The 25,035-nt window shown below is 46.5% G+C and overlaps 1 protein-coding gene across 2 annotated transcripts in view; it reads right to left on the bottom strand.

The window, feature by feature from the left end:
• Positions 1-25,035, bottom strand: part of NDRG3 (NDRG family member 3) — a 68,913-nt gene that overhangs the window by 9,278 nt on the left and 34,600 nt on the right. For both annotated transcript variants that reach the window (XM_059827327.1, XM_059827328.1), the window contains exons 3-9: positions 21,859-21,894; positions 4,627-4,732; positions 3,828-3,948; positions 3,240-3,302; positions 2,849-2,909; positions 1,088-1,174; positions 465-521 (exon numbers count right to left, since the gene is read on the bottom strand). In XM_059827327.1, coding sequence (XP_059683310.1) covers positions 465-521; positions 1,088-1,174; positions 2,849-2,909; positions 3,240-3,302; positions 3,828-3,948; positions 4,627-4,732; positions 21,859-21,894 — 531 coding nt within the window. The remainder of the gene's footprint in view (positions 1-464; positions 522-1,087; positions 1,175-2,848; positions 2,910-3,239; positions 3,303-3,827; positions 3,949-4,626; positions 4,733-21,858; positions 21,895-25,035) is intronic.

Genomic DNA, 25,035 nt, shown 5'->3' with positions numbered 1-25,035 from the left:
TTTAGGAGGGGCTGGTTTGCCTCTGCTGAAACTGAAGGGGAAGAGGAAGAGCAGAATGCAGCAGTTCAACATCTGGACACATACAATATCCCACTGTCAACACCCAGCTGATCTGTGCTCTACCCACAGCCCAAATGCTTCCATGCTGGCTACAGAGAATCAGCTGCCACTTATTTCTGCAGGCAGTTGCCTGGGCACCACAAAGACAGGAGTTCTAGCACTAGTGTGTGTGACGCTACTTCCTTAACATGTCCGGAGTCTGGAGACAGTTAGGGCAAGCATGAGGATATGCATGCTCCCCGTAGTGTGCAAAGCCCTGATGCGATCTTGCCACATAGAGAAGATAGTACTATCTGTGGCAACCCTTATTTGATGGACCAGAGCTATTTCAGAGCAGGTACATACAGAAGATACAGCTTCACGTACAGTTGCACGGGCAACATTAACACCTGCTGGGTACTTACATGGCCAAAATGATGCGCCAAGACAATATCCACTATGTTGGTTGTCCAGCCTGAAAACTGAAGAGTGACCGTGAATGAGGAGGAGGAAGATTAACCGGAAAATACAGTTTCATTACAAATTTCAAAGCAGCTCCTCAGAGTAAAGAAAATAACAAAGAAACTATTCAAGTGATATAAGAAACAAATGCCTGAAGCTTGGGATGGGCATGTAAGGCTCCAAAGAAGCCTGAGCACACAAAACACACAGCTCTCCAGAAACCTGGAACCCTGAATAACTGGCAAGTGGCCAGAATAACAGAATAATTAAAAGATCCATTCAGTCTCAGCCAAATGAAGCCTGCGAGCATGAGTACTCAATCAGAGGAAAGCTGAGTGCTCAACAACCACTCATATCCAAGCAGTTTACCAGGATTTCTCAGTCACATATGATCACACCCACCCCTGCTCCTACAGTGGAGGCTGTACTACACCCAGAACTGAGAACGCATCAGGGACAGAAATGAGATTGTACAGTTTTTGCCATAAACTGACAAATTCCTGTACTGCGTCCTTTTTCTTCTTACTCTACACACTGTTCATTAAGCACTGTGGAGAGGAGATGTGCAGGGGACGGAGAATCTCACCTTGGATGCTGCCCAGTCAATCCAGCCCTTTGCACATGGATCAACATTAATAAGAACGAGTCCCTCCACCAGGTCGGGGTGGCTGAGCTGTGGGGAGAGAGAGCACAGGCACACTCAGAAGGATCATTCAGCCCACGCGTTGGTCAATGGCAGGCGCAGCAGCTGGAAAGCCTCTTGCAAAAGGAAGACAGAGTAAAATGAAGACTAAGTGGGGAGCCAGTGGCCTTTTCAGACCCTGGCCCAAAGCTGGCTCCCAGCCAGACTTTACTCAATTCAGTTGTTGGCACTGAGGGACTGACTGCTCACACAGCACCTGCAGCCTGAGCAGGCCTCAGCCGTGTCTTCTGGTGACCCATGCATCTGGTGCAGCCACAGGTGCTGCTCAGGCTCCCATGTATTACAGGGCCATGAGCAGTGACTCTCTCTGCTCCAATGTGGCACCTCCAGGAAGGACCTGGACAAACTCCTGTGCCCAGAGAGCACCTCCCTTCCACTCCACAAGGAAGATGCAGTCTCCCAGTGAAGATGTGGCAAAATGGCAAGATTTGGCAAATGCTATGGGAGTTGGTGCTGAGGCCCCGCAAGCACCTGCAGCCTGGGAAGCTCCAGCTGCAGTGGCACCCAGCTCATCAGAGGGCACCCCCACTGCCCCCCCAGCCCCCCCTTCCCCTGGGGGTGGCATCCTCAGCACCCTGCAGTTTACCTTGGGGGGTGTGTGTGTGGGGAGCACGCATACAAAATACTTTAAGAACCACTTGCAAACACAAACCCAGCAATCTAACACAATCAGAGAACTTCGAGCTCTAGGCTCACTCCACAGCTGAAATTTTACGGCAGCTCTTCTGCTCCTTTGTATAGATTAGCACTGGTTAAGCAGAAGGAAACAACTCTGTCGTCAGCAGGAAACTGCAATCCATGTAGCGTGGCAAGGGCTTTCTGGCACTTCACTGAGCTGAGGTCAAAGGCTTATTTTCAAGACTGAAAACTACATAAGATACAAAAGGCAAGGAACAGAGCAAAAACCAGTGCCTCACACTGCCCCAGGCTCAACCCTGACTGGAGGAAATGGGAAGCAGAGAACTTTTTGTAGGAGGGGCAGGTGCATGGTGAAGTGGCTTTAAGAAGCAATAAGTGGCCTAAATCATCGGCAACTCTCTGCACTCAACAACTTGAAGCAAACTTTCTGAGGATGTCAGATTTCTGGTGGTTTGGGTTTTTTTAACACTGTCTCTGAAAGACTCAGGCAAATTCCTGGGCTGCAGCTAAACTATGTCCACTGATTTCTCATGCTTATAAACACTCCACTAGAGAGAAATGTAGAAGTAAGTACCAAGATAAAGCTAGCACTCTCTTGTCAAAGGGTGGAGTGCAAAATCTACTTCCTTCCAGTGAAAAAGCACATTCCTCATCAGCGCTGGTTCACAGCACATTACCGAATCAACTGCATGGTGTCGCAAACACTGGAAACAGCATCCAGTAATGCAGCCAGTCTTTGTGAAGACACAAGGCTGGATATTCCTAGCTGCCAGGATGGGCTCTCCTGACTCAAAGACATCACATTACAATCTTTCCACGTCTGGCATAGCTTCAGAGTAGCCTTGGTTGCTCCAATTTAACCATCTGGATGAGAAGTAGCTCTCATATGGCTCCCTGTAGGCCTACTGTAATTACTGCTACTTTGCTGGTGTCTCACAAATGGTCTGTTTGATGAGTGGAAGACCACAGCTCATATAAGTCACAAGGAAATGAAGAGATACTTACCGCACACCTGCTGAGGACATAAGCGCCAGCTCCCAGTCCAATCCCAATGAAGCTTTTCAGGCTGAAATACAGGCATTTCACAATCAGCAAGGCTAACTTAAGCTCACAGCTGAAGCATCCCTAGAGGCAAAGCCTTTCCCCTCTCTGCATCCAGCTGTTCACTTATGGTTCATTTTCAAAACAATCCAGCAATGATGCAGCGGCCATAAATTGTCTCATGTGGCAGACAATGTTCCCAGCATAAGAACCAAACAGGATTACACAGGTTAGGAGATGCTCAGGCCTCTTGGGACAACTCAGTGAGCATATCAGATGTTGCAAGCAGAGACAGAGGTAGGTGCTGGAATGGCTGTATCCAGCTGGCTCACCCCGTTTCCTTTCAGAGACTTACTTCAGGTGTGTCAAAACAGCAGGCAGCATTTCAGCCAGTTCATCCATACTGGGATACTGGTACCTGAAAACCAAGAGAGACTGAAATGAAAGCACCTCCAAACACAGCTCAGCAGAGGCTACCTTCCAGTTCTAACCAAGGTAGGGGAGACAAGGAACATCTGACAGGCATGTGCATAGGTGATCATTTTGCAATGATACTGTATATTCCAGCCAACTGCATGGATTCCATCCCTCAGAGCAAGACTAACACAGAGCTATGTTTTTTTGGGCAGTCAGACTTTTGTGAGAGGATGGACAGATGGAGCAAGGAATGCCAGCTAGACTGCAGTGTGCTGGGCTCATGCTCAAGTCAGAAAACTGGTACCAGCACTCACCACTAGCGAGGGCTTTACCCATGCCTCAGAACTAGGGGAGCTCCCTGAATGCTGCTTGGGAAGCCTCCTCATCTTCCCATTTCCTCTGCTCCTGAAAGCTGCCTCCCACTACACTCAGCCTGGCAGTCCCAGGTGGCTTAAACTGGGCGCTACCTCAGTCCGGACTGCAGTCCAGACCACATCTGGAACAAGGGCCTCTGCAGAGCTCTTACCCAGATGGGAATGGGGGGGCTCCTTCCTGCTGGCCTGGTGCATCCACATGGCACACGGCAAAATGCTGAGTGATCTCTTGCATGTCTTCAAAGTTAAAGAATGCGTTAAAACAGGATTTGTCTACAGCAATAAAAAAAAAGAAATGAGACATTTCCTAAAGTTTTATTGTGATCCACCCTCCAAACACCATGGCACACACCTGCATGAGCCCACCCCCCCTGTTGAGTCTGTGGGGCAGCGGACGCTGGGTGATGCACGCTGTTGTGCTCCTCTGACTGCAACGCGGCAGTGAGTCCTAGCAAAGTAACTGCCACAGCTGGAGGGCAGGCAGACAAATGACACCCCAGCATGCATGCCCAGGAAAATAGGGCCTTGCAGCACTTGGGTACTCACAGTACATACTGAGGAGCACCTGTGTGAACACAGCAGTACACGTTGGGTGGGAAGACATGTGGGAAGAGCAACAGCCTGCTACAAATATTACACTACTTCTGCAGCCTTGTGGAAGGGACTTGCTCACCTGCCCAGCATCCAGGGAATGGATGCCTTGTGGCAGCTCTATCACACAGTGCAACAAGTCAGCTAGAGCACTACGCTGTGGTGGGTGGACCTATTTCCACCTTGGCCCTACCTTTCAGGGGCTGTTGGAATGGACAAGGGTGTGCCATATGCTCTCTCTCCTGCAGACCTTTATCTTTTTACCCTGGAATGACCTGTCCCATCCCGCTGGTTCCCACACTCAAAATCAAATACCATGAACAACCACTTTTTCAGGGTCCTGGGAATGCAAGGGCTTACGGTTGAGGCCAATGTCATGGTATGTGAGGATGACAGGTCTGTTCCCCTTGGGTGTGCCCCGCATGGTGACATGGACCACTCCGAAAGCTGTCTCAATATCATGTTCCTGCAGAGAAAGAAGAAGGAGCCTTAGTGTTACGTGTGCTGCCTGTGCTACAGGGAACTCTAACTGAAGGCCAGCAGCAAGGGCCTCATCCACACTTTTAACTTTGCTCTCTTATCCACACTTTTAACTTTGCTCTCTTATCCACAGCTGTTGCAATCTGCAACCTTGTCAAATCTCTCTCTCCAACCACTGCCAAAAGCAAGTTGTTTTTGTACAGATGTGTGAAGGGTTTGGGGCTGTGACTTCCTGTGACCAAAATCTCATTTCAGTGGCCATTAGTGACGTTGCTGCACCGTAGCAGAATTTCAGTGGCCGTTAGTAATGTTGCTGCCCCGTAGCAGAAGCCAGGTGTCATGTGCCCATCTGTCTCTAGGGGTTCGTGACACCCCGAATGCCGCTCCACTCCCACAGCCAAGCCCTCGCTCCCCAGCTGGCATCCCTCTCCCTTCAACCCACCAGCCCACAAGTCTCTTTTCAGGGCATCCCTCTCCCTTCAACCCACACCCCTGGGAACATCCTGTCTGCAGGCAAGCTGATGTGAGGGGACACAGCAATGTCCGAGAGGTTGGCAGCAGCCCCAGCCCCTGGGGACCATGTACCAGAGCGTTTTGGAAACAGCATGACAACACAGAGCAGGCAGATGGCTGGGACAGCAAACAGACCCAAGCTCTGCAGATCCAATCACTGGCTGCCTGGGAGGTTGTACCAATCCAAAGGGGAGCGGGTGACAGCTTTTCCCTTCAACAGCATTAAAAATGAAAGATACAGATCCACACGTACCTGCTCTCCGGGGCTGCCTGTCTACTGCAGACCCACCTTGGCCAAGAGCCCATCAGATCTTGACCACACTGCTGCATTCATGTTCGCTGCAGCTTGGCCCACAAACCCTGACCTGTCACGCCAGGGAGGGCTGAGTGCTGTGCCTTAATCGAACACTTTTTTTCCCCTGCTACCAGGTTTGGTAATGTGACAGTAAAACACCCTTAGGCTCCTCCAGCAGCTGGCACAGATAGAGGAGATTATGCTGGTTTCCAGATGGGTATCAGTGGAGCCATTTCATGACTTGTTTCATGATTGATTGCCAGCAAAACTATGTGCTTTTTTCCAAGGAAAATATTGAGGGCTTTTTGCACTGCGCCTTGCATAGGACAGCAAGAGGACCATGAGGCCTCTGGGTACCTCTCCAATACTTGTCCAGTGCAGAAACAGAAGCCACAACCTCACGATGACAAACACAGAAGTGCCCACAAAGTTGTCTGAGTTTAACTAAAATAGCTGCAAACACATTTAGACAAACACTGATCTGAGATAACTATGGACTTTGGAAAAGCTGTGGAGATGGCTGTATGGCTGGGTACACAATGTCATCTGTAAGTCCTTTCTCCCATCTACAGAAATCGAAGGACATGTTGTGCAGCCATAGCAGTGGCCCTCATTTTAGTGTTCTCCAAGTTCGCAGGTGTTAACGGGTCCTTTAACAAAACTGACAACTTTTGGATGAGGCTGAGGGTGGCGACTGGCAGCGCACGCAGCTGAAACAGAGAAGCGCAGCAAACTCATGGAAGAGTCCAGCGAGTGCAAAGCAGCCGGAGCTTGCAACCCCCAGATGCACTTCCCTACGCATCTGAGCCAAGTGGCTGACTGCCATTAAAAGCAGGTCCCTCTGCCAGCGCTGGCAGTTGTTGGTCTCTTCTGTAAGCAGCTTTAACTTACTGACCTGGACGGAAACTATCCAGCTGCCTTTTATTTTTTTTTAAATCTTACTTTGTTAGATTTCTGCCCGGTCAATGAGTTAAGAAGCTCACGGAGGTCTGGCAAATGCTGGTTCTGGCTCAGATCCCAAGGGGAGTGCATGGGGTGGTAGAAGAAATAACCCTGCCCTGAGCATGAGGCCAGTTAATCTAACTCACGTCTCAAGAAATGGCACTTCCAGAGGACTAGGGAGGGTTTTACAAACAGCAGCAAACGGTTGACTATCAAACAGAAGCACAAAACCCAAACTGAGCCATCTGTGAGAAAAGCACAGAAATCAACAAAAGAGCTGATGACATTAAAAGAAGTAGGCAATACAGTGTCTTTTCTGGAATTACCTTCAAACTTACTGCTAAGGTCACACGTGCTTCCACTATGTACCAGACAAGGTACTGGAAACAGGAACACCCACCTCTCTTCAAGAGCTTTTGTTCAAGAAACTCAATGTGCTTCGTATTGCAAGAACCTGCATTTTTTTTTTTCCCAAGTTGAGCTTGGGTCTTAGCTCTCTAGTAGGGAAGGAAAAGAGTTTCCTTGAGCTAAAAATCAATCCTTGCTCTCCCACTTTGCAGATTCTGTAAACTGCGATTTGGGGAAATGAGATCGTTCGTCAAGAAGAGGTTTTTCATGTCACCACCAGGCACCAGCCCAATCTGAAGGGTACTCATCTTGCTACTCCTTCAATCACATTAGTGATTCAAATACAGGGAACATCCACTGAAGATGGAAGAAACTTGAGAAATCCCATCTTTAACAAATCTCAGCGAGCAGCACTTTAAAAAATTTAAGATGCTAAATCTGTAAACTTCTTACTCTGCCCTGTATAGTGACAAAGCCTTAGACTGGGAGTGCTTAACGTTATTTCTTTTTTCTCTTGCTAGTTCCCAGGCAAGGTGGAAATCCTCCTCCGGGAAAGCAGCTTCCTTCCTCTGCTTCCTCTGGTTAAAGCCTTTTACTTTTTTAAGCTTTTTCCAAGCTCTCAAAGCAAGTAGCAGACACTACATTCGAGATAAGGGTTTCTACATTCACTTTTTTAGCACATTGCAACATAGTGCTGATCTCCTTTTCAAGATTACCTGGAGAGATAAGACTGAGTTTTACCCCTAGCTTCCTTGCAAGTACTTCTATGTCCATTTTTTCCTTGAAACTTTGCCCTGTAGCTTTAGGGCTTTCATCTCGACCTGTGATTGCAAAGGACAAAAACATGTTCAGTTGTCACACAATTACAGCACACACGACTTCCCTGTCATCTGCTTTTCTCCAAAACAGCTCTCCCACATATCAAAGCCAAAGGACAGCATGAGGCAGATGCTTAATACAGAGCTTAGGTATCATGCTTAAGAAGGCAATGACAGCCTCCACACTTAATAAGATACAACTGCTACCTTGAATTGGCCAAAAAAAGTTATTATTTCATTACATCATTACTGGTTTATTAATCTTGCAAACATGTAGCAGAATAACCAAGTTACACTGGGTACCAGAGTACTCAGCGAGAGAACAGCAGCTTCGCAGGCTGCACCCTCTGCCCTTGCCAAACATGCTTTCTTCATGTCCGTCTTGTAGATACGCGTTCCCTGCAGCCACCCAGCGAGATGTCCTGCCCGTGTCACACTGCCTCCATAACTGCTGCCCACCCACAATTCTGCATATTCTCTCCTGGTATTTGCCCATTGCTTATGTAGAAATGTAGTGTTGGAAAGGATCTGACACTTGTCATCTCCACTTCTCAGACACTGGCATGCTTTGTTTCTGGTGGCTGTTCAGGTCAGCTTTGACACATTGCAGCAGTGTAGCCTGAATGGAGATTCAAGGATTGTTACCTCGCAGCTGTCTAACTCCAGCTATGGTCTGAACACTGATCTGGCCCACAGTGCAGGGAAGCAGTGACAGGAGAAGGCAGGTGGAAAAGATGTGGCCAGAAGACAGCCAGGCTTTAACAAATCTGCAGTCTGCAAAATAAGGGAGATGAATGCGAGAGAAGATGGTGATCTGCAGTGGTGTTTTGAAAAGCTTGATAAAATTTAATTTTCACCTAGGGACTGGAAACTTTATCAGAGGTTTCTCTGAAGAGATTTTATCTTCTGCCCTTATTTGTACAGTAGGTAAAAAATAAACAGCAGCTGCAGACAACCTGCTGTAAATGGGAACTCAACAGCAGAGACAGCCTCACTCTTGGCAGCCTGCTCTCCCTGGCCGTAGGCACAAAGCTTGTGATGCACACATGCCGAACAGCAGCATGCTGCTGGGGAAGAGACAGAGCAGAGACACAAGTCCTGTGCAGGCAGCTACTATGGATCAACTCAAATAAGCTGGGAACCATCGCTTCAAAAACTAGCAGTTCCCTCGGGGCATGGATAAGAAGAGCAATGATGGGGGAGGATCCGGAGGTACGGAGACCAGCTGTAGCTGTCAGACCAAAGGTCCAGCCAGCCTCCTAGTCTGACTTTAAGAGCGTGTGCTTGTGGAAAAATAAAATACGGGAAGCATGTAGTGATACTTCTCAAACACTTGCATCTTGTAGCACATTCCCGTAGTTCTCCCAACCTCCAACAATCTGTAGGTCAAAAGAGACTTCCTGAACTGGAGGTGTGGTCTTCACTTTGACTTTCTCTTCTGAGAACTGGGCAGTCATCCCCTGCTACCTGTGCCTTTGGTACCCGCCTCACCCTGTGACCAGAAAAGCCAAAGCTTAACAACGTGTGGGGTGAAGAACCACTTCATTACCTACCTTGTATCTGCTGGTTTTGCATGAGATCCCCCAGTCCTTGGTTTGGAAGATGGAGAACAACTGATCCCATTTCCATAACCCACAGCAGTGATGACCTAACAGCTTGTTGCGATTCCCCTTCATGTGCCCCTTTCTGGGCTGATGTGCTCTGGACTATCTGGCCAGTCCTGGTACAATAGCTTTTTTCTGACCATACTGCTGTTCTCCAAAACTGCCGCGTTGTGCTCTGTCCTTTCTGAGACCAGGGGGCTGCCAGTACGTCAAACACACGTGGGCGTGCTGTGGATTTACACGGTAGCACAATGAGGTTGCTTTGTTCTCTGTTCTTGATAAAGAAGAATTGATTTGCTTTGTTGAAAGCCATGAGCCCCAAGCTGACATTTTCACTCATCTCTTGCAATGTTAAGATCTTATGCCTCTGGGTTATCATCAGCTCTGAGCCTGCCCTTTTAATATTCCACTGTAGGATGGTTTTACTCAATGTGCATCATACTTTATGTTTACCCAAAGGCAGATAAAGTTTGCCATTGCACCTTCAATCACTTTTGCCAGATCATTTAAGAGTAGATTTAAGCAGCACAGGTCCCAACACAGACCTCTCAGATGCTCCTCTAGTAATCTCAAACAACTGTGAAAATAATTGCTGGGTTTTTTTTCTTTTTTAATCAATATTTCATCCATGAAAGGACCTCTCCTCTGACTGCATGGCAACCTAAGTCCCTTAAGGCATATATCTTAGGACGCCTTTTGGTAAGGGGTCTTGTCTTTTGGAAATCCAAGTAGGCTGCATCAACTGAATTGCATTTATTCATATGGTTACTGACTCCTTCAAAGAATTCCAACAGCTCTGCAGAGCAGGGCTCCTCCTTACAAAAACCACCTTGACCCTTTCCCAATATTTATCTGTGTAATTCATCCACTATACTCCTTGCCAGTTTTACCAGTTTGTCTGGCAGCTTCAACAGAGGAGCATAACCCCTCACTTAAAAACTCAACTATTTCATCCTTAAACTCATATAAAACTCCTAGGTTGATACATCCAGTCCTGGCAACTTGCTATAAAAGCATGTATTTTAGCTTTTTTACAGCCTCTACAATAGGCACTGCGGTTTGAGGCAGGGTCTCTGCTGACTCCCCACAAAGAGCATTTTGGCATGGTAACCTCTGTGAGCTGCTCTGTGGCAAGCCTGAGTGCAGAAAAAATTAAATTTAGTTTTTCTGCTATGGCTAGATCTTCCCTGAGCACTCCTTTCAGAGCCTGAGCAGCCTTAGAACTCTCCAAACTCTCTCACATGGCTCCATTTCTGATAGGTTTGAAACAGGACTATTATCTTTTTCCCCCTTTGCAAGTCATCTCTCAAAATCCCCTTTTGCCTGCTTTGTTCTGTTCATATATTTAATCTGCTAGAGTTTATAACCTTTTCCATTTTCTCCAGCTTTTTGAAAAATGCTTTTTTGTTTTCAATAGCCTCCATGCCCTTCTGTTTAGTCATGCTGGCTTCCCTGCACCATTTCTCATGTCTGCTGTGACAGATTGTGGGCATTTGCTCTCTCTGCTTAGCTTATTTTCAATAAGGCTCTCCATTTCTGTGCAGGTCTTGTTTTGAACTTTGAGTGCAAAAACAGTGAAGTTTTCTATGTTTTTTTTTTTTTTTTCCTTTTTCCCAGTGATGTCGACCTGGAGCACATTATGCTTGCCATCACAGAGCAGTTCTCTGAAGACACTTTTTTGAACAGGTTTCTTTGTCCTACTCAGAATCACATCAGGGATGGTTTCTCCTCCCTGGGGCTCCCTAACTTGTTGCTCCATAGAAGTTTGCGGCTAAAATGGAGTATTGGTGTCACGTCCCACAGCCACATCTGTCTAACTGACACAGGGCAGCTGAAGCTTCCTACCCTTGTCCTGTCTCCTAGCCTTGTAGCTTTTCTGATCACCATCTTGGGCACTCACACAATTACAGACAAAACATAAATTTCTTATTTAGGCCTGGGATTTCAGTCTAAGGGGAATATAAGTTATTCACTGACATTAGTTAGAGCCAAATCAGATCAACAAGCTTCCTTTAACATCCACCTGCATCCTCTACCACCACCTGCATCTACGCTCTTCTTCCTGTACACTGTATCTAGGTATTAGTGTTCTACTGTCAGTGTCTGCCAAGAGGGACCTCAACTCTCTTCTGTGATCTCAGAGAAGAATATAAGAACCAGTGGCAGAAGCAAAACAAAACTGAGATTTTGCCTGTAACTTCTTGTTACAGATTGGCTGACTTGATGATGAAGTGCTATCAAAAAGAGTGCTTCTCTTGTCTCTCTGCCCTGCCCCCTGTCCAGTGAGCTGATGGTCTCATGGAAACCCGTAAATGGGAGTGCAGGGCTGGGTTCGCTGTCCCACTACATCGGGAAACCAAAGCAACTGACCTTGCAGCCATAGGATCTGTCATTTGGATAGAAGGTAAGCACTGCGAGTGCACACAGGGTGGCAGAGGCACTGACTTGCCTTAGCTATACTGTTAAGATATACTCTCAGGTAGGGGTTGGGCAGAAGAATAGATAGGAGCCAGAGAGAGGCCACCAATGCTGCTGAGCATCTCTAAAAGTCCTGTGATTTTTGCTATATGCCCTATGATCCCAGCTCCTGAGAATCACTGCTTTTAGTCAAAGAGCCCTACACTTCAGAAAATGAGATGCATATGAACCATAAAGGCTCAGACACCACAAGGCACAACCCAACAGCAGCTTTAAAACATTTGAGATTAAACACAAGCAGGAACTGCTGGGAGGTATTCCTTGCTGGGGATTTGCAGAAAGTCAGAGTAGACTGGGACATTATCCTATTTGGCCTTAACATCTCTGAATGATTCTTAAACTGCAGAGGAAAACACACACCCAACTATAACTGCCAAAGTCTAAATTTACTGTGGAACTGATTAGGGGAAGAAGTGGGCGCATGCCCAGGTGGCAAAATGTTCAACTGGGGAACCATCTCTGACTGCCATCCTCTGTCTTTGGCCAGAAAGGGAAGCAATGACAGCACCACCGACAAGTGCCACAGAAAACTTGCCATATTAAAAATATTTCTGAGTGAGGGAACGAGGCATCCAACAGCAGCTCCAGAGGTGTTAATGCCTTGAGCTCCAGAGACACCCAGGCAGTAAACAGGGGTACCTGGGTGCTGGACTGCAGCAGTCCAAATTCCAGCCACATTCCCTCAACTCCAGGTCAGAGTGTGATCCAGAGCTTAAGTTTTAAAAGTTATTAAAGTCTGAAGTAAACCATTTGTTTCACAGTGGGAATGATTCATGATGAGAATTCATATTACCAGTGCTTTTCACAACTAACTTATTAAACTTCTTTTTTGGTATTACCAGATGAGTTCTACTACCAATGTGAAGCTGCTCAAAGTTCAGAATTAATTCCCTGGAAAAACTGAGAATCGATTTAATTTGGAGACCACCAATAAAGACGACATCTGTGAAATTCCTTCAATTTATTTTTTTTTTAAATTCAAATCTGGCAGAACACAGAGCAGCAAGGTGTCTGTTGCTCAGATTCTGCTCAAGCTTGTTGAATGTCTGTACTAGTAGAGGGCTAGAAACATCCAAAAAAACATTCAGCTTAAGGACACTCAGGTCCTGGTTCACCTAAGGCAAAGAAAACTGCCACTGTCGCTTTGCTATGAGGTGGAGGAGACGCGGATTACTCAGGTCAGATTCTCCCTTTTTTCAGCGATACTGTAGCTACAGCTGTTATTTACTTTATGTCATCTTTGCCAGTCTTGGCAAAGGTGGAAAACAATTGCAGCATGCTCCTCAGGCAACCTATCATAGCTATTAACCATAGAGAGATTAAAGTAGAGAATCCATTGTCTTGCTCTTTGCAACAGCTGCCCTCAAATTTCTACACATTACTAAAACACCACCACTATGCCTATAAGCTAAGAAAAAATATTGTAAGACTGTAAAACATCACCATCTGGTAACTCTTCCCATTACAGTACCACAGACCTTAATGCAGTTGGTAGATAAGTGCTTACCACACCCTCTCCATGCAAAATTATTTTGGAAATAGTAGAGCTGAAGGAGAAGGCTGTGTGGGAAGCAAGGCTAAATCAGATTTAAAGCAACATCTTGAACTAAATTATTCATTTCTATACAGAGCGGAAATTTATTAATAGAAAACACAATATGATCTATGCAAGAAGGCAATGGTTTTTAGTACTTTGTGTAATTGGATTAAGTCTTAAATTAGAGAAATGCTGGGTGAGAATCAAGAGCAGACGAACAAGGTGTGTAATCTGGTTACACATACACAAAAGCATCAGGAGACAAAGGTGCTGCTGGGCTATCCCCAACTTATTGTTGTATATACAAACAAGCGTTTGTGCGTTCCTGTTCCCAAGGCACGTGAAGCTGAAGGACAGACCTAGTGCATATCTGTAGCCCCTTCTAATGCTCTGCGTCAGCCAGAGAGAAACGGCAAAACAGATTCTGCTAGAGAACAGATACTGGCTCTGCAGCCAAATGAACTGAAGTCAAGTGACCCACAACAGGAGTACAGCTAAGTTGGGTTTGTGCTCCCAAATCAGAGATCATGAACTCCTGAGACCAATAAGCAATTAATGACAACACCTGCATGTCAGAGATGGAGCAAGATGTACTTCTCCATCTCCTGCCCTGCCCATGTGTTACAAGAAGCAGTTAAAGCCACAACTTTCTTGCACTCCGGTCAAGTGTCCAATGTCATGAGCACGGCACCCAGCACAGATTTAGGAATACATGGTGCTTCTTACTCCTGCTCTGAGGGTAAACCTCCCCTTCCCCAGCTAATGCAGGAAATTGGATCTGCCTAGATCTATAATAGTTCAGGGTGAATTAAACCACTTGCAGATCAGCTCTCATCTCCACAAGTCAGGCAGTGGGTTGGTTTTTTCCAGCACTCTGCACCACTGTTTTGAGTCAGTAGAGTACAGCCTTCCCCATGGGCTGCAAATAGAACAGGTTGATGCCTCTCGCGCTCTGCCATCCCCTGGGCGGTGGGCTCGAGGTGCCACAACCTGCAGACCCACAGCCTTTGTAACCCTGAATCCTACACAAGGAAGATCTGAACGTGCTAATACACCGGCAAGTCTAAAAACATTTTGTGTGACTGCTAGACCCCAAATCATCTGAAATCCTAAAAGCAACCGGGAAGATAGGCCAGGGGCCATGTTTCCAGCCAAGGACAGTCTACCTGCTGACATGCTGTGCCGAACTACATTTCAGTATCTTGCTGAAGACCATGAACACCTTAAAATCTCCTGAAGAAGAGAAAGCAGGGCCGTGTTGCATGTCTCCAAACTTCAATGTCCCTGGGAACTAGAACTGAGTCTAACTGCATTGAGTTATAACTAGTATTGCAATTACTTATTAGCTGCTCTGAAATCCCATTAATGGTGTTGCATAACAGACAGAAACAGATCAGTCACTGTTAGTGGAAAGGCACCATTCATTATTCTGAAGGCAGGAAGGAGGCAAATCCCTTTCTCAACCTAAAGCGTATACATTTGCTTTGCTGTAAGAACTCACTGACAAGAGCAAAAACAGCACAGGAACTTCAAACACCGTATCTGCATAATCAGCCTCTTTAGCACACTGTTGTCACAAGCATACAGAAAGCAAAAGTAACGTCCAAGTAAACCCCATGGAAGGACTGTGCTCATACATTTAAAAATAAAAATCATGTCTCAGACCAAGTCCGGCTAGCAAAAGCTTCCCAGAACTCAACACTGCAGTTTTACAAAAAACAGAATTTTTAAATGGAAAGCCAGTGATGGGAGGAATCAGAGGAAGAGCTTCCCAAGAAATAAGAATAATGAAAAAAAATTTCCAAAATAAAATTCCATTTTAATAATTCTTAGCTTTACAGTATTTGTTGCTGTGATGTCAGCAAAAGTCAAATCCAGTACTTCAGTGGTAATGCTAGTTTTAATAAGATTATGGGCAGCTCCTAATTTAGTAGGCATTAAAAAACTTGCTTTCTAGATCAAAACATCTTCTGTGTGGTAATTAATTTCTCTCTAGCACTTTGAACAAGGGAACAAAAGAACTCATTATGCAAATCAGAAGAACAATGGTCCTCAATATCCTAGACAAAACATTTCAATGCTGGTGAGAACAGCTCCCCTGTTATTCATACAGAGGAAGCAAACCCTTCCTCAAAGTGCTAATGTTTCATGTTATTTCATTACAATAAACAGAAGACGCTTTAAAACATCTTGTATTCAATGCCACTGTGTAGCAATCACAAGCTGGCTTTAATGATTTCATTAAAAAATGAACACAGTTTCGATTCAACGTCTATGACATCAGCAAACGCACATCATGGGATATTTCAATAACCTCTCAATGGCAGAATACCATCTCCTACCTCACAGCAAGCAAAAATAAAGCAAAGACATTGGGCAAGGATAAGCAAACTTTAAAAAAATGCAGATTAAAAAGCTTCAAACAAAAATGTACTTGTGGAAGAACTCCAAAATTGAATCAGTAAAAACATGGGCTTATTGAAAAGTTGTACTTTCACTAGAAAAAGTGGCAAAAAAATCCTCATTGAGGTCTGTTGTTAACTCTTCAAACATTTTGCTGTGTTCTACTCTGGGCGCAGGCAAAACTGAGGGAGCTGAGGTGCTGAGGGAGCTGGCGGAGGAGCTTGCCAAGCCGCTCTCCATCATTTATCAACAGTCCTGGTCAACGGGGGAGGTCCCGGATGACTGGAGGCTTGCCAACGTGACGCCCATCTACAAGAAGGGTCGGAAGGAGGATCCGGGGAACTACAGGCCTGTCAGCCTGACCTCGGTGCCGGGGAAGGTTATGGAGAGGCTCATCTTGAGGGCGCTCACGGGACACGTGCAGGATACCCAAGGGATCAGGCCAAGCCAGCACGGGTTCATGAAAGGCAGGTCCTGCTTGACCAACCTGATCTCCTTCTATGACCAGGTGACCCGCCTAGTGGATGAGGGGAAGGCTGTGGATGTTGTCTACCTGGACTTCAGCAAAGCCTTTGACACTGTTCCCCACAGTATTCTCCTGGAGAAGCTGGCGGCCTGTGGTTTAGAGAGGTACACTCTTTGCTGGGTAAAAAACTGGCTGGATGGCCGAGCCCAGAGAGTTGCAGTGAATGGGGTGAAATCCAGCTGGCGGCCGGTCACAAGCGGAGTCCCCCAGGGCTCAGTTTTGGGACCGGTCTTGTTTAATGTCTTCATTGATGATCTGGATGAGGGGATAGAGTGCTCCCTCAGCAAGTTTGCAGACGACACCAAGTTGGGAGGGAGTGTTGATCTGCTTGAGGGTAGGAAGGCTCTGCAGAGGGATCTGGACAGGCTGGATCGATGGGCTGAGGCCAACCGGATGAAGTTCAATAAGGCCAAGTGCCGGGTTCTACACTTTGGCCACAACAACCCCAGGCAACGCTACAGGCTTGGGGATGAGTGGCTGGTAAGCTGCCCTGCAGAAAAGGACCTGGGGGTGTTGATCGACACCCGGCTGAATATGAGCCAGCAGTGTGCCCAGGTGGCCAAGAAGGCCAACGGCATCCTGGCCTGTATCAGAAATGGTGTGGCCAGCAGGAGCAGGGAGGGGATCATGCCTCTGTACTCGGCGCTGGTGAGGCCGCACCTCGAATACTGTGTTCAGTTTTGGGCCCCTCACTACAAGAAAGACATTGAGGTGCTGGAGCGTGTCCAGAGAAGGGCGACGGAGCTGGTGAGGGGTCTGGAGCACAAGTCTGATGAGGAGCGGCTGAGGGAGCTGGGGTTGTTCAGTCTGGAGAAGAGGAGGCTGAGGGGAGACCTTATCGCTCTCTACAACTGCCTGAAAGGGGGGTTGCAGAGAGGTGGGTGTTGGTCTCTTCTCCCAAGTGACTAGTGACAGGACTAGAGGAAATGGCCTCAAGTTGCGCCAGGGGAGGTTCAGGCTAGATATTAGGAAAAAGTTCTTTACCGAGAGAGTAGTGAAACATTGGAATAGGCTGCCCAGGGAGGTGGTAGAGTCACCCTCCCTGGAGGTATTCAAGGAGCGTGTGGATGTGGCATTGTGGGATGTAGCTTGATGGACATGGTGCTGTGTGGTGTTGGGTGGGTTGGTTTTTGGTGTGTTGTGCCTTGTTGTTGTTGTGTGGTGGTTGGCTTGCGTGGGTTGTTTGTGGGGGTTTTTTTTGGTTTTTTGTTGTTTTTTGTGGTTTTTTTTTTTTTCCCCCCAGGTTGGACTTGATGATCTTACAGGTCTTTTCCAACCGTAGTGATTCTGTGATTCTGTGATTCTGTGAAAACTCTACATTTTCAATTAATTCCAGCAATGCATAGCATTGTACAGAGAAACTTTAATTTCTTCCTCCATGCGTTTATGCATGTCTTGTCTTTTCCATTTCAGCTAAACTCTGCATGTCCTGGACTTACTTATTCCCACCTCTTCCACACCTTGTGAGCTTTCTGCAAATACTCTGCCAAATCCCAGACCCATCTCCACACCGAAGGTCCTCTTCTGCATGGTGTGTGCCGGAGAGCAAAACACGTCTCTCTCTTCACGTGGGTGGGAGGCAGCAGAGGGGAAGCACTAGTTACAGATCAGATCAAATGCTCGCTTATGTCAGATGTAAACATAATGCAGATTTCTTTGGATAGTTTTACAAATATATAAGTATATTCCTTCACTGGTATTTAAAACAAATCACCTGGAAAAAGGGGAGAGATTTAGGCTACCACAGAACACCTACTTCTCAAAGCAGCTGAAGAGGGTCTGCAGATAGTACTAAAAGCACAAGCACAGCTCTATTAACTGTGTAGGTCACCACACCATCTGTCCATCAGCAACCCAGACCATTTAATCCGCCATCTGCCCGCAAACATTAGAAACCACCAAGCCTAGATTTCATCAGGGTTCTTATAGCTTTCAAGTAAAATGTAGGTCTCAGATTTAGGTTAATACATTTTATTTCTGAGAATAACCTAGATTCGTATTGATAAAGGCCCCTAAGCCACCATGCTAGCTCTCCTTTTTATCTCCATTGCAAACGGTTATCAGATTATGTGGGGGTTGTTTCAACTGATGCCCAGGCAATCTGTTATTTGTCAGGGTTAATTGCGGTTGCTTGTCGATGAACAGTTTAAGAAAACCGGGGCACCTGTGTCTGAAAGTCAGCTGTATCAGAAAAGCTAAAGGCTTTTTCATACCACACTAAACCAGAGTAACAAATTTCAGAAGCAAGAGGATGCTTGCTCTGTTGATTTTGCCCAGATCTGATCCTGGCAAGTTATTAAAAAGTAAAAACAAACACACTGGGAAATTAACAGAAATCAAATGGGCATCACCCATTTTCCCCAAAGGAAGAAAAGATCCTACAAACCTTAAACACACGTTACCTTGAAAAGTAACACATGCCAAAGCTTCACAGAAAACAGCGTGCCTAACCTGTGTGCCTGGCACTACACAAAGAGAGTCAGTGACAGTGCTAACGACATGCTCGTGAGCTGGGATTAAACTAAACACTTCTCCCAGTCATAAGCAGGGATCAACTGCAGAAAATATTTTGAAACTCCAGCTTCCAGCCAGAAGAAGGTCTAGGGGCACCGCAGGATGAACAAATGCTGAGGCCAGCTGTGTTAACTGCTCCAGCTGTATCCAAGGCAGAGCTCTGCAGGAGCATCCGTCAGTCCTGGAAGGAGCTGGGATGGACTCAGAGCAAATCACCTCATGGCCGAGGGCACAAAATAACACAGGCTGAAATGATACAGGACTCACTCCAGTATGTTAATGCCTTGTACTGGGGAGCTCAAACTGGACCTGCACTGTCCACAGGGTTGCCACCAGTGCTGACAGAGGGCACCCCCTTCCCTCGCCCTGCTGGGCTGCAGCCTTGCAAGCGCAGCCCAGGATGTGCTCAGCCCCATGCAAAGCCACAGCTTTATCTCCACTTAAAACAGCTTTGTTTTGACTATTAGAAAAATAAAAAGGTCTGAAATGCAGGTCTTGCGTCACTGATGCCATGCTCTCAATACTGCAAACACTACACTGTATAAGAGAATATAATCCATCCCACAAATCCCCTAAATTTTGTCTTAAAAGCCGCCAGGTCCCCTGCAGATGTTACTGCTATCGGAAGCTGATTGAGAACTTCACTGTACTGTAACTGGAAACCATCTTCCAGTTATCAGCCTTCATGAATTTGTGGCCAGTTTGTGCTTGTTCTTGTAAAATTGAGATCCTCCCCAAGGCTATTCCTTCCTGTGAAATACTGGACAAACTAAACCCCTGCCTCAGCCGAAGTGCTTTTAAGTCTCTCTTTACACAACTTTCTCTGAAAGCCCTAGCAAACTTCTTCACTTCAAATTCCCCCTTCTCAAACACTGGTAAGTAAAGACACAGAAATTTCGCAGAGGCCTGAATGTGGCAGCCAGATGTGCTTTGCCAGATTAAAAAACAGCAGTAATTTTTCACAGGACAACAGAAGAGCTCAACCTCCAAGTTTAGGTACTGTTCCTGGTATTAGCAACTGAGGCAGAAAATGCAAGAACCCAACGTACCATCTATCCTCTCTGACAGATTTCAAACAGAGACTTAGTGCAGCCCTTGGGGGTACTTTCCAGGTAGGATGGGGGACCAAGCCAGGTGTGCCCTGAAACCACACCTTGTAGGGAGAGATGCTGGAGGAAGGTGAGGCTGGGACAACATTTACCGTTACAAAAGACACTGAGTTAACTTCTTGCTAAAAAAAATATTCTAAATGAATTATCAAGACGGCTCCTGGAAGGAACATCTTGTCTCCTGCCCAACTGTTGCCATGGCCACCAGCTCACTGCTGATCTAAATCAAAGCACAGAGAAGCAACAAGCACGTCCTTCCCGGCCCAGCGCTCCGGAGAGCTCCTCTCCCTGCCTGCGGGGCTGCTTGGCAGCTCTTCCCACAGCTCAGCCCCGGGGTGGAGAGGGAGCCAAGACAACAATGGCACCAGGACACACCGAGCACACATGAGTCGGTGGTCGCAGCACCATGTTTCTTTGGGGTTCACACAGCCTCAGATTTGGGATGTTCTTTAAAGAAGGGCGCAAAGAGGGAAAGCATAGAGCAAAAGGCAGCAGTGACGCACAGCTCTGTTACAGGGACTCCTTCCCACCTTCCCACTCCATTCCAGGTCCAAAGACCATACCTGCTCACAGACAGGCAGGGCACGCGCAAACCCAGAGCTTTGTTGGGTCATTAGAGAATTTGCAGTGAAGGCTAATGCGCTCAGACACTCAGGCACTGTATTTACTTTCTTTCCAATCATGGCAGACAGGCCACAATAGGCAGTGCCTGTACTCCCTAACACTCTTACTCAAAAGCACTGCACCTATTTTTACCCATTCCCCATCCAACATGGGAGCACACCATACCTCTGGCAGAGATGGAGAAGATGCAGAAAGACAGATGAAGAAAAGAGGGTACAGGGAAGTTTTTTAAACACATTATCTACCTTTATTAAAACAGAAAAATGATTGCCTAACATTGTTGCTGATTCTAAGACTAGACACTAAAGTTACAACATGCTAAGATTAGTAACTTTTATACTTACAGGCTCTAAGATAACACTAAACTCAAAATGAATCAAGCTAAAGCAGTGCAGTGACATGTGCCTGCCCAGATGGGGTGTACTTTCAGTGTCTGTTATCAAGAGATGGAAAAAAATACAAACTATCTTCTTAAGACTGTATTATTATATTCCTGTTCTGCACAGGCCTGCAGAAGGTCTTCTGGAATCATCTACTACGTCAACAGACTTTTATTAAAAGCTATCACGTGATGTTGACAGCTCTACCCCCTAGCCGCACCGCTGGTGTAATACAGCAGCGAGAGCCTGTCCTGTGCTAAGCAGCACACTACAGACACAGCAGCCTCCTGCAGCTGAAGGGAAAGAAAAGCCGCTGGCTGCGTATCAGCATGCTGAGCGGGAAGTCAGTAAGGTAATCCGGCATGGTAAATGAGCCTGTGCTCTACAAAACACACCACGTAATCTCAGTGCTGTGCTCCACAGCAAAAGCGGAGCACAGAAAAAGAATGTGTCCTCTGTCTTGGATGCTTGCGGTGCAACCACTCCTCTGAAAGGATTATTCCTATAGCAACCAGAGCAATCAGGTTCATCTCTGCACTGCTCTGTCAGGTGAATAACTCCCAGATAATGACCACGGCTTTGTCATGATCCAGGCCCAGCAAAGCAGGAATGCTGTATCTGGGGCAGCTTGGTGACTTCCATCTCCTCTCAACACAAAGAGACAGAGCATGCAGGCTCCTCCTTTCCTAGCCAGTGAACCAGATGGGATGTGACAGAGCTGCAGCTCTTCAGCATATCGCATGTTTCAAAGAAACTGCTTTTCAGGAGACCAGCCATCCTGTGAGACGTTGTGGAGCCTTGGCAGAGCCTCCAGGTCTGCACGTCAGAGCTCAGAACAATGTGCTCTGCATGAAAGGGTGAAGGGCAATTTCTGCCAACTGGACATATTCAAGTTCTTACTGATTAAACCTTAACAGGAGTTAAAATTAAGACGCAGAGCTTTTTCATCTCTCTCTCTCAGCATTACTCATGGGCCATGGGGAGTCTGTCCACAGATCCTTGAGTCCTGCATGTGTCTTACCTGACAGTCGAAGTCCTGGAAGTTGCGAGCTGCATTCTGTTAACAAAAACCAGGGGGGGGAAAAAAAAAAAAAAAGAGTTCAGCACAGTACCCCAGAACATGCCCAACAATATCATGAAAGTTCCCCTCAGAGACCCATGCTTCAGCACAGTCTAGCCTGACTGCAGTCAGGACAGCAGTGAAATGCGAGACCCATACAAGAAAACTCCATGCAAGTTCTGCCCGTTACTATACAGCAAGTTTGCTGGGGGCTGTCCCTAGGCTGTCAACTAAGGCGAGTACCTGTGGACACAGCTGAGAGTTGAGAGCATTTGAACAGGGACAGATGCACAGAGGAAGGACCCTGACCAAAGTCAGGCTGGTTATGAGGTTGGGTTTTGTCTGGTCCTGGTGCCCGTTATCAATTTGAATGCAAAACTCTTGAAAGGACTACCACTAGGATCTCACCACTAGGATCTCACGTAATGAGCACAAGAAAACAAGCCACGCAGTCATGTACGCTGCAGTAACTGCTGTGTGTGGCATCGTTCCACAGCAATCGCAGTGATCTGTAAGCTACTGAAACCAGAGCATAGGAACTGGGCTCAGCAATTCACAACCGGCTTTTCCCACTGTGCACATTGTGACCATGGTAAGTACAGCACACATTTGGCGTACTGCAAGTTCAAAGGTCTGCAGTAACTTGTCTGTATGCCCACGTGCTTTGTAAGATTCTGGCTCTCACCACAGAGTAGGTTACGCTGCTGAGAGCTGTCAAATGCTGCAAAAGGCCAAGCAAATAATTTGAGACAGCATTCTAGCTTACACATTTTAGGCGTAGCACCTTAGTGCTAAAATTACAACTAGGACCATATAAGCACAACAGAAACACCACAAATGTTTCTTCTGGCTAGGCACCCTAACTCCTCTCCAGGTGTAAACAAATGTCCCTGTTTTCCTCCCCTCAATGCTTTGCCAGATTAGCAATAACACAGGTTGCTACCTACGTTCTTCAGTCTGAGACGTTTAAGCTGGTATCTGCAAACCTGTTTTAAGAATCCCCCTGGTGTTAAGTATTGAACTGTGTCAATGTTTTGAACATGACATGGCACAAAGCACCAAATCCTCAGGATGGGGGAAAAGAAAATAAAAACCTGATCTTATTTCAGTTTGAGATCCTGAAGTTAGTTGAGATTTCTGACAACTCTGTCTGTGCCTCTTTCCCTGCTCTGTTAAATACAGACAGTAGAGCCTTCTCATCTGCCAGACTGTAAAGAAGGTAAATTCAGTCATCGAATGCCACAGTGATTAAGGACTGTAAAAAAGCCTATGAAGAAATGAGAAACTTCTGTACCCAGCACCGGACTTGGATGGTGCATGCTAAGTAAAGAAAAGGCTGATCTGAATTTGTACCGAGAAAAGAAAGATTCCCCCGCCGGGGAGCGGGAAGGAAACAACACAAAGCAAAGAATGAAGGTCTGCAGCTGTGTTGCTTGTTGTCAGGGTATACCACTACGCACAAGTAGCATTAGTGTTGACATGTCCCGACTCCTGGATACTCGGTTTTAACATACCGAAATCTGACTTTAAACCATTAATCTCTTCATTGTCTTAACTTGAGAAGGTCTAAGATTAAGGCATGTTTTTCAGTCCTCTGAAGGTGTGATGGCTGCGCCTCAAAGGCAAAGAGCTAGCTGGAATGATCCACTGCAGCCTAAGGGCTGTCCATCCAATCTCCTGAACTAAGCTGTTGCATTTCATTAACTTTTCACTGCGGCTATATTAACAGGAGTCAGAGGTGCCAGAATATGGACCAGCCAGAATAATAAAGTGTCACTGGGATAAGTTCTCTGATCAGGTGACAGGCAGTACTCTCTTTTTCTCTCTCTTTCAACTAAATGGGAACATTTGAAGTTGATTTTCTTTCCCAGTATTTTACTGCATTTTAGTGAGCCTGAATGAGGTGAACATACATAATCTAATGTATTTTACTTCCCTGCACTTGCTATTAGGCTTAAGTTACACACAAACATAAGAATGTTTGCATTCTTCAAGGGTCAGGCTTGTAATTTTCTGCTGACTTAGCTCTGAGACAAAACAAAGCCAGGACTCAATGCTCCTCAGTGGCATTTCCTACAGTTGAGGCAAGTGAACAAGGTATGACCCATTTCCATCTCACAGGCAATTCCACTGCTTTTAGAGTTCGAGTATTAAGACACCAGAGCTCCTTTTCTCTGTACAGCAGCCTTTGTATCTGAACAGTTCATGAGCACTCACCCATTAGCACCTTAAGAGTTTTACTGTACTATTTCTGGCCATTAATCCATGCTGGTTCAAACTCCTACATCTAAAGTGGGTTGGTCAGTAAAAATCTTAGTGAAGTGCTAGCTCAATACTGTTTGGACTCTGATAAGCTGCACAGAACAGCACTTTATGGCACCGCACCCATATGCTCCATAAATGATGTCTAAAAAGCACGTGTATTACTTCAGGCTTGAAAGCATTAATAAGGGCCAGACCTCAGAGATGGTAGCTCCCTGAGGTATTTCTTTTCTTAAAACAAAGTGTAGAAAGGAGAACCACAGCACACCTCTCTTCCCACGCAGTGCTGAGGATGGTTCTGAAGCCACTCTATGTATTTTTTCCTATTGAGATAGTAATACTTCCTATAACTTCAAAACTGAGTCAAAGAAACCAAGGAAACCGGGTTCAACAAGGCCAAGTGCCGGGTCCTGCACTTGGGTCACAACAACCCCAGGCAACGCTACAGGCTTGGGGACGAGTGGCTGGAAAGCTGCCCTGCAGAAAAGGACCTGGGGGTGCTGGTTGACAGCCGACTGAATTTGAGCCAGCAGTGTGCCCAGGTGGCCAAGAAGGCCAACGGCATCCTGGCCTGTATCAGAAATGGTGTGGCCAGCGGGAGTAGGGAGGGGATCGTGCCCCTGTACTCAGCGCTGGTGAGGCCGCACCTCGAATGCTGTGTTCAGTGTTGGGCCCCTCACTCCAAGAAGGACATGGAGGTGCTGGAGCGTGTCCAGAGAAGGGCGACGGAGCTGGTGAGGGGTCTGGAGCACAAGTCTGATGGGGAGCGGCTGAGGGAGCTGGGGTTGTTCAGTCTGGAGAAGAGGAGGCTGAGGGGAGACCTCATCGCTCTCTACAACTACCTGAAAGGGGGTTGTGGGGAGGTGGGTGTTGGTC

This window comes from Gavia stellata, chromosome 20, assembly GCF_030936135.1.
Source record: "Gavia stellata isolate bGavSte3 chromosome 20, bGavSte3.hap2, whole genome shotgun sequence".
Taxonomy (NCBI): domain Eukaryota; kingdom Metazoa; phylum Chordata; class Aves; order Gaviiformes; family Gaviidae; genus Gavia; species Gavia stellata.
This window is presented reverse-complemented; position numbering and strand designations above follow the sequence as displayed.